A 16,532-nucleotide genomic window follows, 5' to 3' on the forward strand; every position below is an offset into this window, starting at 1 on the left:
ATATCCGTCTCTCTGGTTAGGAAGAACAGTAATCAGAACATTAGATTCATTAAGTTTTAAACATTAAGTTTTCATAAAACTTATTGTGTAGGTGGTATAATGAAAAAAGTGTGACAATAGCAAGTAGCAGTACCTACATTACTGTACAGTAATGTATAGCATCCAAACATTTTTAGATTTATTTTTGGTTAACTTACATGCAGGAAGAAAACCAAGACTATGTTTACGATACGGTGAGACTTTCTGAACACTGCTTCAAGAAATGTTCAGACTTTGGCAGCTCACTATTGTCACCAGGACAGCTAATGATTTATAATATTGGTTTATTTATTTTGTTAAATTTTATGGCTGTGTGGGTTACTATTTATGTTTTATCAAGATATTTCCTGAAATGTCCTTCATAAAATTAAGCTTTTGGGAAGTTAGTCTGCAAGGTGTTCTAAGTTCACACTATTGGGGTCATTAAGACTTAGCCCGGAAGGAAACCTTTGGAGGGAGAATCAGACTAACTAGAATATGCTCAAAAAATAACAGCTGTCCAGTTAAAAAGTTGGCTGCCATTTATTTTCATCTGGTCTGTCGGAGTAGTAAAACGTTTGGAGTGTAGGTTAACAGAATGTACACTGAGATGCTTTTAGGTGAAGATTAAAATGATGCAGCTCTAGTAATTAAAACTTTTCTATTAAGTATTTTATCCTGTGAACATTAATTCATTTTAATATATTATGTTTGGTCCAACACTTAAGGTATTTTTTTTTTGTTTTAATTAAAAGTGTAAGAAAACAGTATAAGTTTTAACTTACTTCCTTTATCAGTCCAGTGTGTGGTGTGCTTGGGTAAAAGAAGCAAATGTTTTATTGTATCCTTTTTTTTTGCCAACTTGAGAGAGAAGAGAAAGGGAGAGAAATAAGGGTAAAAAGGGGGGGGGGGGGGGGACAGTTACTTCATTGTTCGTTTGTGTGTTTGTTTGTGTGTGTGTGTGTGGGGGTGGGGGTGGGGGGGGGGGGGCAGCATGTTTCTTTAAGATGGTTCCTGTGTATTATAAATCAGAAAAAAATTCAAAGCATGCCAGCACAACTACGTCCTTATATTGTCGCGGGTTGAAATTTTGCAGGGTTGTTGAAATCAAATTTAGGGACTTTACTGACGGGACTCTGGGCTGGCTGCTCTGTTCACTCGTCAGCGCAAGTGGCGTGACCATGTAATTGGGGCACGGGGCCGGCGCGGCGCGCTGCGGGCTTGCAGAATTTTGTTTGTTTGTTTGGCCGCGCGCTGGCGCAGCCACGGGCCGCAGTTACTGGGGCGCGCTGTCGTAACAAGCCGCGCGGTGTGGCCTGCACATCGGGGTAGAGGGGGGGTAGTCTTCCCAGATGTTCTAGTTAGTAGTTTAGTAAATTTGACTTCAATAACGAGCTTTTGTTATGGTAGGCGCGGCAGGGCGCGCGAATTTAAGCGCAAGTGAGTGGTGACTCGGGGCTCACTCAGGCGGAGGCTATGCGTCTCACCTGTGGTCACGAGTTGTTAGTTCGTTCGTGATGTAGGAATTCAAGCTTTCGGGCGGAAGCTATGGTCGACGCCAGAGGCCACGAGTCGTTTAATTTAAGTTAGGTCATAATGTAGTCGTCAAGCTTTCGGGCGGAGGCTATGGCCCTCGTCAGGGGTCACGCGTCATAGTTTTTAAAATGTAATGTTCGTTCGGGATTTCAAGGGCAGGAGAGGCCCCTACGTTATTTTTTTAAAGTAATCGATCAAGAAAGGCTTTTCGGAAAATGTGAGTATGGACTTATCTTTGTTTTAATTTTAAGTATTAATTATGATTTGAGGTATTCGGAAGGACTAGGGAAGTGTTTAGTGAAGTTCTCTCATTCTCTCTCTTGTAAGGTCGTTCAATCGTTAAGGAAGTAAAGAGATTATTGTTTTAAATTGTAATCCCGCTATTTAAATGTTCTTTAAAATGATGTTGAGTATTTGACTTTAAGAATAAAATAATTTTAATTAAGTATTATGTTATTTTGCAAAATCTCCTTAGTTCAGCTCTCACCAGACATCCTGTACGGGATGACGAACCTATGGTCCTAGGTACAGTAAAGTATTTTATGAAGTTAAGACTAGTTGATGCCAAGCGAGTTGTTTCTATGTAAAGAGCTACGATTCTCGCCCCCCCTCTGAAGGTGGATCGTGACAGAAATGGCGGTGGCACCGGCTAGGTGCACGTGACAGAAATGGTAGAGTTCGCCGGATAGGTTCTATTTCTGGAGAGAGAGAGAGGTAGATTTTTATGTTTATTATTAAGTTAGTTTCAGCTTCTGATAGCAGGTTATTAAGAGTTTACTTGAGGAGAGGATTACGGAATTTTAGTCTATAGTGGAGGAAGTCTTTGAGATTTTTTTTTTTGACGTAACAGATGTTTATTTGAGGATACTTGTAAGGATAAAGTTTATAGTGATAAGTTGTTTTAAGTCGTTGAATTTATTGTAGATTTATATCGGGGATTATTACGTGAGGAGAATACGTTATAAGTTAAATGCTTATTAGAGATAATGCAAGTGGTTTAATTTAATTGAAGTTCATTTTAAGATTGTAGGTTAAGAGAATTATAATTTAAAATAAAGTTTTTTGTCGTAAATAGGAATTATTTTCAAGAGAAGTTTGTTTTGTTTTCGTGCGCGTAGGAGACGAGACGTACGAATCAAATCAGTCGAGGGAAGGATAAACGTTAGAAAGGAATTAAAGAGAAAACGAGAGTTTATGTAAAAGAGAGTTATAGAATTTATAGTGATGTTTTGTTTTAATTAGAAAAATGTTGAGAGTTGTTTCAGAACGACACGTCAGTGGACGTGGCAGAATGAACACGTGACGGGGAGGTGCTGAGACCTAGCGGAGAACGGAGGAACCGCAAGCGAGGGTTGGCGCACCTGATGGAATTCGGTGACGTCACGAGCACGTACAGAGACGTGGACGGCCGTGACCTTGTTTTGATCAGCTGTACGGTAACTTAGCGATAAGAAAATAGACTATTGGTTAAATAAATTTAAATTTAAGTGTGTTTTAGAAGAAGAGGAACTTTCAGTATGTAAGTAATTTATTTTAAGAATGGTATGATGTATAGGCTAGAAGTGTTTCGTTGTAAGTTGTTTATGTTTTGTTAGTTAAATCCTACCTCGGTTTTAAAAATATTTTTTTGGGATTTGTAAACACTAATAAGGAGGTACACTATAAAATCAATAAGCATTGATAAAAGTGGAAGGATAGTTTTTGTGTGTAGAGGGAATTTACTCCAAGGGAACAGAGAGACAAAATTAATGTTTTCTTTAGGGCGAGGGACCCTAAGGTGAGGTGTTGTGTCCCTGGGAAGTAGGGATTGTAGAGCAGACCCATAGGAGATGGGCTGACTACGTGAATTAAGGGTTAGGAGAATCCTGAGAGTTGTGAGTAGTTTGGGGCAGGAGTTCCCCATGGTAGTACCGAAGTGGCTATCCTGTATGGGATAGGGTACCATTTCAATGAAGTTTGTTGGTGGGGTTAGAGCCCCCTGTGTAGTGGGCCTATAGCAGATAGGCACTACAGTGAAATTTTTGGTTATTTTGTGAGGTAAATTCCATGGAGGTTAAGTAAGATTGGATTCAGTTAGGAAGGAGGGAAATGAGAAACATTGCTGTAGAGAGTTAGTGTACTTGCCTAATGTGAAATTGAATTTTACTAAATTAATTTAGGAGAAAGTTTTGTTCGGTAAATAAATAATAATGGAAGATAGCTAGATAATTAATTAATTTTTTTTGAGTAAGGTGTTTTAAGTAATGAAATAAAATAAGGTGAAGTAATTTGAATAATTGGGGAGGAGTTTCTTTAAGAGTTTAGATAATTGTTTTTGAATTTATTGAGATATTCAGCCAGTGAAGTTTGAGTGTGAGAGATACAGTGAGATTTTAAGGAAATCGGTTGTTTATTAATTAGGACAAATGAGATTTTATGATTAAGAGTCAGTAAGCATAGTTAAAATTTACGACATGATATTTGTTGACAGTTTACAGTTATTAAGGAGAAAACAGAGTAATCTATTTATTTTTATTTTAATGGTTTGAAGATAAGATTATGAATTTTTTTTGGAAGTTTCTTTGGCATGTTGGAATAATTTTTTTTGATTTTTAGAATTTACAGAGAAAATTTAATTGATTTACATTAGTTTGAAAGTATGGAGGTTTAGTGTTCGATTAGCCCTAACTTGATGGTCGGATCCCAAAAGAATGCCGTAAAACCGATAGCCAATTGAGAGGAATGCGGTAGGCGCTTGTGTAGAGAGGGGTTGTGGGAAAACTCCTTGGGACTGATGGCAGATCAGGGGCCCTAAATAGTGTGTGATGCTGTAAAACCAGTGCAGAGAAAGCCTGGTATGCTTAAATTTTTGGGCACAGGTTATGTAAACCTGGGGTTCCATGGGATTTAGTCATGTTAGCTGCTGTGAGACATTAAGATTTCCAGGCTCCATAGTAAATTCAATGTAAATTTTTGTTTTCTTAAAATAATAAATTTGTTTTTAATTTTTTTGAGATATTTGATTTGTAACAGTGAATACAGACCCCGAGGAATAAGAGTTGTCATGCTGTGAGAGGAGAAGGTGGTAGGCCTAAAAGGGTACAGGCACCACAGAGGTTATGTGCATTGCATAATTTAAATATAAGGAAACTTGAGAATTTGAAATTTTGTTGTTGGTTTGTACACCCATAAGAAGAGTATAGGCAGAATTTTTATTGTTATGAGATGTCTAATTTAATTGAAAAGAAGAAAGTTTAAAGATGCAAGGTAACATTATTATTGTAATAATTGAAAGAGATTAAGAGGTAGAGAGAAATAGGCAGTTTTTGTTTGTAAGTACTAAAGTTTACATATAGAAATTTAGTAACTAAGAATGAATAATAAGTTAAGTCTAGTGTAAAAGTTTTTTTTAAGTTTGTTAAGTTAAGAGTCACAAGTAAATTTTTTTTTAGAGAGAATGTCTTTGATAGGAAGTATTAGAAACTTATGGGAATTTTAGGGTAACATAAATAATGTAGGTAATGAATAATAAATATATGGTAGGTCTTAAGTTAAGATTAACATTTGAAGCAGAATTTAATTAAGAAGAAGGAAAATAAATAGGCCTAATGAAAAGAACAAAAAAAGGATTTTATGGTAAAGCATTTTTTTTAAGTAATAAACAATGAATAATAATGTTGTTTCAGGGTAATGTGTACTAATAATACAATTTTTTTTAGGACCAAAGAACAGGAATTATGTAATTTAAATTAACATGTATTTTTGAAACTGTTACAGATTCCTTAAGATGAGCTGAGCAGCAGTCCAGTTTACAAGATGACAAGAGTTCGAGAGACAAGATACAAGATCACTGAAACAAGAGCCAAGACTGAAGATTCAAGAGAAGAGAAAGCTGGCAGCCATGGACTTACAAGTGGAGATTAATAAGGTTATGTAAAGTTTTATTTTTTTATGGAAGACAGTAACTGGAGTTTTTTTGTTATAAACATTATTTACAGAACTTTTTAGGTTATAGTAATGTAATGGAACTAGTGAGTTGTGGTAGCTGTCAAAAAGAACTAATACCTTAAGTTTAATTTTTAAAGTTAATTTTCTTAATTTACAGAGGGATTAGTAGTTTTTTTAAAACCTTATTTAGGTTGGAATTTCAATACAATAGCTTATTATAAATGTGTACGAACAGTTCAAGTTCACAGTACTGATAGGTAGGTCAGATGATCTTATTGATTTTGATGATTTGTTGTTTTGAGTTGATTTTTAAGTGTTTTGAGTTAGACAATGAAATAGTTCTGAAAACTTAAATTATTTCAAGCTAAGAAATAGTAAAGTTAATTGTAACTCAAAGGACACCAGAATTTAATTATTTTTTTTGAATTAGTAATGTTTGAAAATTTTATACTTTACAAGAAAGGTTATAAACAAACAGATCGGATGGAACAAGGATGCAGTAAATCACAATTTCATTTAGAATTATTGATTAGCTTTTGAGGTTATGAAGTAAAAGTAATTATAATTTAAAAGTTTGAATAAAAAAAATGGTTTTTTTTTAATTTGTTTGAAATAGAAAGTTTAAAAGTTAATTAGTCATGATCTAGGTGGGTGATGGGGTGGGAATTGGCCACTCTTTTTCCCTATAACCTCCCTAACATGGCCTTCTATTACAACTAACAGAAATAAAGAAGAAGAAAAATGAAGAATTATTAGTTAGAATGTTTCTTTCATGAAGATACCTGATGAACTTTTACTGTTTGGAAGAATAGAAGCAAGATTAATCAGATGTTTTACTCAGAAGAAGAAGAAGATAAAGCAGTTTTATGACTCGACAAGCCAGAGATTGGTGTTTCCCCTCTGCGCTTCTATTGACTACGTTGTTTACTCTCATGGGATAGCTGGTTTGGCACCATGGAGAGAGATTGGTGGGCATTGTGGTTGCCCCCAGAAGAAAAGAAGAGTAGAAGAGGTTATGGGTGGGTCATGTGAACTGACCTTCAACCCAGTTACTTCGTGGGGACTATTTGCTGTATAGAGAAGATCAAGACTCAAGAGGTAGGGAAAATCATTGGAGGTCATGTTTCCCTTCCTTAAGTTTTTCCTATCAAATTATTTGCCTGATTAGATTATGCTAAGGGTGGGATACTTTATGTTAGCAGTTGAATTAATTAATTTTATTTTTTTGTGTGTTTGCATCCTTGCCCATCGATTGCAGTTTAGTAGTTAGTTTTGTATTTGTCAGGCGTGATGGTAATGCCTGTTGATGATGTTTCAGAATTGTAATCTGTTCGTGATGAGGATGGCACAACTCCGAAGCAGATGTGGGGAGAAGTTGTGAGCTGCCCTGGAAGCCAGTCCAGTAGCTGTTGGAGTTGAGTGGTGTTTGCTGATGGCCAGCCCAGGGAGCTACTCTTCTCGACAACACTGACTTCGAGGAGTTGCACCAACCTTCACGAGATAAGAGTTTAATTAATTTGAAACACTGATAATTTTGTAAGGACACTTAATTTTTTTTTAAGAACGAAAGAAGTATGGTAATAAACGGAAACTGAAAAAAAAAAAAAATAATAATTATCAAGAATTTGCACATTGTTTAACGAATACTGAGAAACTAAGAACAGTAATTTAATTTGTAAAGAGAGCTTCACTAACAGAACAATTTTTTTAGAATTGAGAACTCGAGCCTCTGAAGGTTCCTGTGAGAACAAACCAGATAAAAGTTTTACATTTAATTTTATGAATACTTGTTGTTTTAAAATAAATCTTATGCAGAATCTAGATGTATGTTCAGACAGCAAGGAACTAAGAAAATTATTATTTTTGTGAAATGAGGAATTTATAGTTATGGTTTAATGGAAAAAGACAATTTGTAATTTTGAGGTAGCTCGATGGGGCTCGAGCTCTGTGAGGGGAGGGTTATGTCGCGGGTTGAAATTTTGCAGGGTTGTTGAAATCAAATTTAGGGACTTTACTGACGGGACTCTGGGCTGGCTGCTCTGTTCACTCGTCAGCGCAAGTGGCGTGACCATGTAATTGGGGCACGGGGCCGGCGCGGCGCGCTGCGGGCTTGCAGAATTTTGTTTGTTTGTTTGGCCGCGCGCTGGCGCAGCCACGGGCCGCAGTTACTGGGGCGCGCTGTCGTAACAAGCCGCGCGGTGTGGCCTGCACATCGGGGTAGAGGGGGGGTAGTCTTCCCAGATGTTCTAGTTAGTAGTTTAGTAAATTTGACTTCAATAACGAGCTTTTGTTATGGTAGGCGCGGCAGGGCGCGCGAATTTAAGCGCAAGTGAGTGGTGACTCGGGGCTCACTCAGGCGGAGGCTATGCGTCTCACCTGTGGTCACGAGTTGTTAGTTCGTTCGTGATGTAGGAATTCAAGCTTTCGGGCGGAAGCTATGGTCGACGCCAGAGGCCACGAGTCGTTTAATTTAAGTTAGGTCATAATGTAGTCGTCAAGCTTTCGGGCGGAGGCTATGGCCCTCGTCAGGGGTCACGCGTCATAGTTTTTAAAATGTAATGTTAGTTCGGGATTTCAAGGGCAGGAGAGGCCCCTACGTTATTTTTTTAAAGTAATCGATCAAGAAAGGCTTTTCGGAAAATGTGAGTATGGACTTATCTTTGTTTTAATTTTAAGTATTAATTATGATTTGAGGTATTCGGAAGGACTAGGGAAGTGTTTAGTGAAGTTCTCTCATTCTCTCTCTTGTAAGGTCGTTCAATCGTTAAGGAAGTAAAGAGATTATTGTTTTAAATTGTAATCCCGCTATTTAAATGTTCTTTAAAATGATGTTGAGTATTTGACTTTAAGAATAAAATAATTTTAATTAAGTATTATGTTATTTTGCAAAATCTCCTTAGTTCAGCTCTCACCAGACATCCTGTACGGGATGACGAACCTATGGTCCTAGGTACAGTAAAGTATTTTATGAAGTTAAGACTAGTTGATGCCAAGCGAGTTGTTTCTATGTAAAGAGCTACGATTCTCGCCCCCCCTCTGAAGGTGGATCGTGACAGAAATGGCGGTGGCACCGGCTAGGTGCACGTGACAATATCTTCAAGTTTGTAGCTGTATGTTTTCTACCAAATCAAAACAAGATTCCTTCGCCACATTTTTTGAATGAATCGATGATAAGACACGTACCCGGTGTCGAGACGGGAGCGGTCGGCAAACAGCAGACCCAGCTGCTGCACTAGCTGCGGCAGCACCTGCATCTGCAGCTTGCTGTCCTCGAGGTGCTGCTTCAGCATGGCATGGTATGCCTTCTGGGAGTCCAGCAGCTCCTGCAGCAGCCTGCAGCACACACGCGCCACATGCAGCTCACTACAGTATAATCTCGTTATAAAGTACATCAATAAAGCCTCAACTTTTATACTTAGTAATGAAAGTACTTTATTCTGAAAGTTACCTTTAAAACATAGTATTTTTGAACTTTTAAAAATATAGTAGGGGATCAAATGTTACATTAGCTTGGATGCAAATATTTGTTAAACAACAAGAATAAAAAAAAAATAAAAAATACTGAACTTAATACAGTAGCCTAAATTCTAGGCCTCCATATACGTACAAAATTTATATCTATCGAACACAAAATGACAAATGGGTTAAACTATTTTGCAGATATGTACATTTATCGGAATAGAATTCCCTTATCTCCTAGGCGAAGTCTCTTTCGACCAGCAGATAAAGATGACTGTTCATACAGTTTAATAATTTTTTTTCGTGATCTTTTATTATTGTTGACAGTGTAGTGGGCACCAAACCACACGACCGTGCCACATCTGCATTTTTTCTACCTTTGTCAACTTCTTTTAAAATTTCCACCTTTTTCTTTCAAAGTAAACTGCTTGTGTTTCATTTTATCTTTTTGGCCATCCATCCTGATTAAAATATTCAATCAACAATATTGTTTGTCTCGCGCCACGCCAAATGTAAACAAACCTCGCATCCATAGATAACAATAGCACTACACTAGAAGCGCGCGTCGCGAGCATGGCTATGCCAGGCGACATTCCTATCTTCATGGCAACACAAATAAAGCGTGTCGGCCATGTTGTGACACCAAACAGTTCAAAACTTAACCTGCATAAATTAACATTGGATATAAGTTAAAATATAATTTTTATTTAACGTTTGTATCTGCGTTAATAAAAACTTTTAGAACGTGCTCTACAAATAACCAAAAGCTGCGCAGCTAAAACAATTGTTTTGAAGAGAGGCGAGACAGCAATCAATTGTTTAGATCGTCTCGTGCACTAAAGTGTGTGATTCATGGAGGAGGAAGAATGGCACGTTATACTGTACTATGATTCTATGAATCGTTGAGACATTGTTTGTTTACGTTTTATACTTGTTAACGATTCTTGAAAGTAATAAAAATTAATCATAATGTACATTTATATTAAAGAACCCCGCCGCAAACAGTAACAATTAAGTAAAATTTTCCTGATAACTGGAAAAGAATGGTCGTTGTAATGAAAGGTAGGATACGTTTTTGATGTTAAAGTGAAATATTTTTACATTGTTTACATTGGTTTTTTGAGCGGGAATTTAAAATAATACGTTGAACTGAAAGATACGTTATTCTGAAGTACGTTGTAACGGAATTTCACTGTAGTCGCTTTGCACTCGGCAAGCACTGCTCATTCTTTTCCTATATTTGGGCTTAACGTTTTGTTGACAGTAGGTATTTGTATCAGTAACACAGAAAATAGATCACTAGAATTGGAATAAGGCACGACCTACAGAAAGAAACCACCCCTACATTTTCCAAGAATGATCTCAGGAAACCATGGAAAAATTAAAAATCAGAATGATTTTGAACCTGAGACGTTTTGAATTTGAGTCCAGTGTCTTGTCAATGTGCCACCTGACTCCATTTAGCTTTTGTTACGATATTAATTCAACCCTACTATGTACCACTTCAGTACACACCACAATTAACACTGGTACTGAGTGAGGCAACAAGAAATTAAAATGTTGGAATCACATTCAAAAGGACCCAGGTTGGAATCCCTTGTCCCTCCATCATTCCCTCACTTTGTCTATCCCTCTGACACCCTGCCCATCAGTCCATCCACCCATCCGTCCCTCCCTCAATCCGTCAAGTCTGTTCCTCCCTCCTTCCATCCTAATGTCCTTCCCTCACTCCATTTGTCTGCCCCTCACTCCCTCTGTCCCTCACTTCGTCACATCCACTGCCTTTCCCTCCATTCACTCTGCTGACCCTCCCTTATCCACCTAAACAAACAAAATAAACTTCCAAGCATCAGGCTGAACACTTTGATTGGAATTCATAACATATGAAGCTTTGAAACTCCCGTACTAAGATAGTATACCAAACACCAGAAAACACAAATAAGCCCAACTTTTTAAAAAAAAATTTTGTTTTACTTTATTCATACACGAATGAAGGTAACTGCAGTGTTGGCTCACCTGACATTCTCCTGCTTTATGGCGACTAGCTGCTCCTGGTACTCAAGTCGGTACTTTGAGTCTGAGAAACTGTCCACTGTTTTCTGAGACTTCACAGAATTAACAGTCGACATGGACGTAGAGCCCTCGCCACCGCCATCTGTTTCTGTCCCGCGCATTCGGTGGGTTTCATGACCCGCTAAATTAGCACCCAGCTCTGAAACAGGAAACACAAGTATTAATTCTCAGATACAAATCATTAACATGTGTAAGTTATAAGTGTGGGTACAAGTGTGAAAAACAGCCTTAAACTAACCAATTAGTTATCAAAATAGATTTTCCCCATTCTCCTTAGTGCAACAGCAGCATAAATACCACCTGGTATGTGTACTCTGTGCAAAAGCAATGTAAGCATCATCACTATCACATCAGATGATCTGTAATATAACACAAATATAAGATTTAGGGGTGATCATATAGTCCACTATCTAGGAATTTTATAAATTATCTACAACTAGAGACGGAAAAAATGGTGTAACAATTTTTTCGCCAATTTTTGCGAAATTATGCGAATATTGTGGTAAACAACAACAAAACACGAAAAATGGCCTTTCTCGCGAAAAACTACGAAAATTGGTTATGTACATTACCTTGGTAGATCGTTTCGCGAAGGAACAAATTAAAAAAAAACTAAGTCATCCAACAAACAATGTATGCAAACTTGCCAATAATTTATGTTAAGTAAATAATACAACGTTGGGCATATTAAGAACATAAAAATAATATTTTGTTTCGGCAATTGAAATGTAAATACGGCAGCCATCATGGCTTCAGTCAAGATTATGGCCAGCGAAGCGGTATATAGCCGGACTGCTTGACAATTGTGTTGCTAGCAATGCTCCAGTGAGAACGTGTTCTAAACTACCAAAAACGTTACGTAAATAACGAGATTGAATTTTTTTAAAAACAGAGACCCCAGTGAAATAAAATTTTTAAATAGCAGTGGAACGTTTGATTCCAAAAGACACGGATATTGGAATATTAACCATACATTTGCGCAATTGTAACACTTTTCGATATATTGATTTAGTGATTAATCCACTATTTACTGCACGGAATAAAATTGATAAGTCAAAAAAATTATTTTTGGTGCTTATAGTGTGTTCTGTGTTTTATCTGTGGAGGAGATTGTATCATTGTTTTGTTTCCTGGATCGTTGTGCATGACTCATGCAAACACACTCAATACTACCTCATGCAGCATGAGTTAGTATTGATTTTTTTTTTTTTTTTCTTTACCGCTATGCTTCAGGATGTTTGAAGGCAATATGGTTGCCTACCAGTAATGTGGACAGTGAGAGATCATTCTCCCAATACTCACTTGTAGTGAGCGACAGGCGCCGCAATCTTCTGCCAGCAAATGCAGAAATCTTGACAATGGTTAATTTTAATAAATGGTCAATGAGTCAATGAGTGAAGTGCAGAACAGTTATGTGGATCATATAGGAGTTCTACGATTTTAATTAATGTATATTATTTTGTTCATTTTAGAGGTTATCGTTATCATCAATAATAATTATTGTAGTTTATGATTAATGCATAAAGGTGTTTAATTGAAAAATAGATAATTTTTGAATTTAATTGACTACATAAATTAATGATGGGAAATATTTAAGTTTTAAAGGCTTTTTTGCGAGTAACCTAGTCATGTATGGGCTTTTTTTTTATAAAACCACAAAACACCGAAATCCTTAATTTTTAAAACGAAATTAACAAAAATATAAAACCATATTTTCCTGTCCATAGCTACAACAAACATTTCATTTTTTGATTAAATTTTTTTGGCTTAACAAATAAAAGGATCTAATTTTGCACATTTTTAGAAGCCAAGGTTCATGACCTAAGGTAAATATTACAACATCTGTGCAGTTGCCTGCATGAAATAATTTTTTTTTCTCCCAGTCATTACTTGCTGGAGCCTAATGCTACATCAATATAAAGAAAAGTTAAAATATGTTTATTTCTGTATTTCCATGTCAATAATTAAGATAAATAATTATAAAAATAATAGGATATTATAGCAAAAGATTAACAAACCCAAGATTGCTGTGTATTATTCCCCTTGAGCACTTGAATGTTGCATAAAATTATCATCTTCAAGCCAGAAAAAAAAAACTGTAGTACTCTTGCCACACAAACATTGCCTCAAAATGTGCCAACCAGTCATGAAGAGACAATTTAATGGGAGAATGGGAGTGAAAATGCCTCTTACCAGGTGACAGCACAGTGATAGCTGCCTGGACTGCATTCCGCACCAAGTTATCCAGCGCAAACATCCAATGAGGCTTGATGCTGTGCAGTCGCAACACTACGTTCACCTGCACAAACGTTTACAGGAATTTCAAAACCCTGCCCATCAAATTTATTATATCAAGATTCAAGAAACTAAAGTAACGAAAGGAAACATAATTATAATTCTGGAATTTGCAAAATAGAGAAACATACAGGTGCAGACATGCAATACAGATATTAGAGGATAATGTAAAATTTTGAAGAAACTGAAGAACCAAATGAGACAAATTAAAAAGCTTCACAGAAAGAGAGGCTGCTAAATAAATAATCTGCAATATAAATTATGATTTTCACCACTACCAATAACGGTGCAAAAAAAATGGAAAAAGCGATACAAAAAAATTAAAATTCAGTATTAATAAGTAGGGACCCCAGAAAATGGTAAATAAAACTGGCTCATTTCGGTGTAAAAAAATGACAAAAGCGGTGCAAAAAATCGGTGTAAAAATAAGCAAGCGGTACAAAAAAATCGGTGTAAAAATAAGCAATCTGTAGAGACCACAAAAAATGGTGAAAAAATTATGCCATTGGCGGTGTAAAAAAACCTCATAGCGGATAGGCACTACAAAGTAGCAGACTCTGCCTTACATCGGCCCACTTTGTCTGTCGTTTCATCACACAAGAATACAATCTGTTTGTCTTCTACAGCGTGCCTTACTGCTTCCTTATTTGCCTGGCCAATTTTTGGGACATAAGTTTCTCCAAGAGTGTTGGCTGATGGCAAATCCCCTGCACCTTAAATGTATACATAACTTACAATATACTTATAAATAGGTAGCATTTATAAGGTTATTGCTGAAAATATTAATGGGCTAATTTACTCAAAACAATTCTAAGCCAAGCCAAACCTAACCTAACCTTTTCAAGATTACTGCTGGATTAGAGTCAAACCATCAATCAATCAGTCAAAAATATCTTGTAGTGTGCTCACCATTTCACAATGCAATCCATCCTATTTATGTGTTTGTTAATCTGAGGTACTTGCATATTTATTTGAAGTAAAGGTAAGTTAAGCCTAAAGGTAAATTAATTGATAATATTGTAGGCCTACATATGCTTATGAACTTTTATTAGAGAGGGAAAACATTTCTAAATAAATAAGGCTAACCTTCAACATGGGTGTTAAACCATTCCCTCATAGCTGGATGATCAGCTTTTTCCAAAGGAATGTTAACCGACAGCATCATATTAACAAAATCAGAAACAAATTCTTGTTTTCTGCACTTTCAAGCTTGCTTGCTTTATTCACGCTGTCACCTATCGAGATTTGTTAAGACACGGTAGAATTTGCTTGACAAAATAATTGTCTTTTCTGTTTTGTTTTGTGTGTGTCATTTGCCACATGCTTTTTGCAAGTGTCTTTGTGTGTCCAATCAACCCGCACGTTGCAGAACTTACACATCATAATTTTTTCCCGCTGATCAAAAATATAAAATCCATCCGATATAATCTCTCTTTCGTGATCAAACATTGTCGAAGTTTTCGGCATCTTAGCCATACATAAATTCAATTGTATCACAAAACTTACAAAATGTGGACGGTATTTGTAAACACTCATAGATATGTGCACGCAAGAATGACTGCCATCTTAGCTCCATGCGATTAAATTAGGTTAGAAAAATCGACACCAGTGCGCCTTGCGGCAGAAACTATCATTATTCAAAACACGAAAACTGTGGTCAATTTTGTTATGTTGGTAGTGTGCACATATCGATTGTTGACATTTGTTATGTTTTGTTTTCATTTGCGATGGCAATATTTACTGCTTGTAAACAGAGTAATAAAAATACGTAGATTTCAGTAACGTGTCAAAACGAAGATAATATCACGGCACTAGTCTTTCAGTCTATGTTTATTTCACGCCTATGTTTATGATGGCGTAAATAAATAGAACTTGCGACATAAGGACATTATTTTGTGTGAAAAAGCGTGAATTTCGCACGAAAATGCGTGAATTTCGTGCGAAAATTTGTTAATTTCGTGCGAAAATTTGTGAATTTCGCGACTACGTCTAAATCATAGGAAAGTCGCAAAATTCGTTTAAAGTATCAAATTTTCGCGTTATTTCGTGAATTTCGCGCTTCACCATTTTTCGGGGTCTCTATTAATAAGGCATAATTTTTGTCACACTTTACACATAATACCTTTCTGGAAAAAAAAAGGAAAAAAAAAAAGCAGGAAAAGTGGAAATATGACAAATTTTAACTTTCATTGCAAAATAAGGTATAAATAAAAAGAACCACCAAAAAATGATAAAATTCAACATGGCATCACTATGAGAATGTGTTGTTATATATGTACTTTTTTTATCTATGGTTTGCAATGGCCATTTCGAAAACACTATTGGCCAAGTAAAAGAAATGAACAGTTGTTACGGTTAGGTTAATGAACATAATAAATCTATTTCTAAAGGCCCAGGACTTTAAAAAATTATTTTGATTTAAAAAAAAAATTTAAGAAATTATTTGCCTAAAAGTCATTCTAAAAAGTATTCTCGTTTTGTGTGGAGCCTTATCTTGAACTTGTAAAAGTTTTTCTGCAGAATAATTAAAAATAATGATTGAAAATGTTATATTTTGAGCAAAAAGTTGTGAAATAGAGGAATTTCACCCTATTTTGCTCAAAACCACAAAAATGACCAATTTGTGAAATTTTGCAAAGAAAAAATGGTATCTAACACCACAAAAAAAAAAAAACTGTCACGCTACAGACCCTACTTGCTTATCAAATATTTTTGTAAATAAACCATTTGGCGAAATAGAGGCATGCCTAAATAATTATTTATTTATTTATTTATTTATTTATTTATTTGTAATTGTAACATGCCAACCAACAGGACAAAGCCTTTAATGGTTGGCACACAATTAGATACATATACACTCACAATAATAAACATAAATGAAAAACACAAAACAATACAATATAATACATATAAAAACAAAACACACATAATGAAAGACAATAAAACAAAAATCAAACGTTACAATTTAGACAATACAGAACTAAAACACATATGATCATTAGGAACTAAGAAAAATAATTAAAGTCTTTATCAAATTTATTAAAATTGGTTATTAGCCTAAAGATAATATCATTATTTCTGTTAACTGTACATAAAGTGGAAGTTAAACGACTGTTAAAAGGAGGTACTCTTAAACCGGTGTTGTCAAGTATATATTTACAGTTTAATTTGTTAGTATAACATTTTTTAATAAAAATAAAGTCAAGTAATTCTCTTCGACTTGA

General features: G+C 35.7%; 1 protein-coding gene and 1 long non-coding RNA gene across 4 annotated transcripts in view; one reads left to right on the plus strand and one right to left on the minus strand.

Annotated features, from left to right (window-relative positions):
- LOC134533236 (mitogen-activated protein kinase kinase kinase 15) overlaps positions 1 to 16,532 on the minus strand; it is a 139,241-nt gene that overhangs the window by 31,814 nt on the left and 90,895 nt on the right. For all 3 annotated transcript variants that reach the window (XM_063370641.1, XM_063370643.1, XM_063370642.1), the window contains 3 exons: positions 13,207 to 13,312; positions 10,957 to 11,152; positions 8,665 to 8,814 (listed from right to left, as the gene is read on the minus strand). In XM_063370641.1, coding sequence (XP_063226711.1) covers positions 8,665 to 8,814; positions 10,957 to 11,152; positions 13,207 to 13,312 — 452 coding nt within the window. The remainder of the gene's footprint in view (positions 1 to 8,664; positions 8,815 to 10,956; positions 11,153 to 13,206; positions 13,313 to 16,532) is intronic.
- On the plus strand, positions 2,677 to 7,089 carry LOC134533235 (uncharacterized). The gene is made up of 2 exons (XR_010075272.1): positions 2,677 to 3,073; positions 5,311 to 7,089. It is a non-coding gene; the product is annotated as an uncharacterized LOC134533235 (long non-coding RNA).

The sequence above is a fragment of the Bacillus rossius genome, chromosome 6 (assembly GCF_032445375.1).
Source record: "Bacillus rossius redtenbacheri isolate Brsri chromosome 6, Brsri_v3, whole genome shotgun sequence".
NCBI lineage: Eukaryota > Metazoa > Arthropoda > Insecta > Phasmatodea > Bacillidae > Bacillus > Bacillus rossius.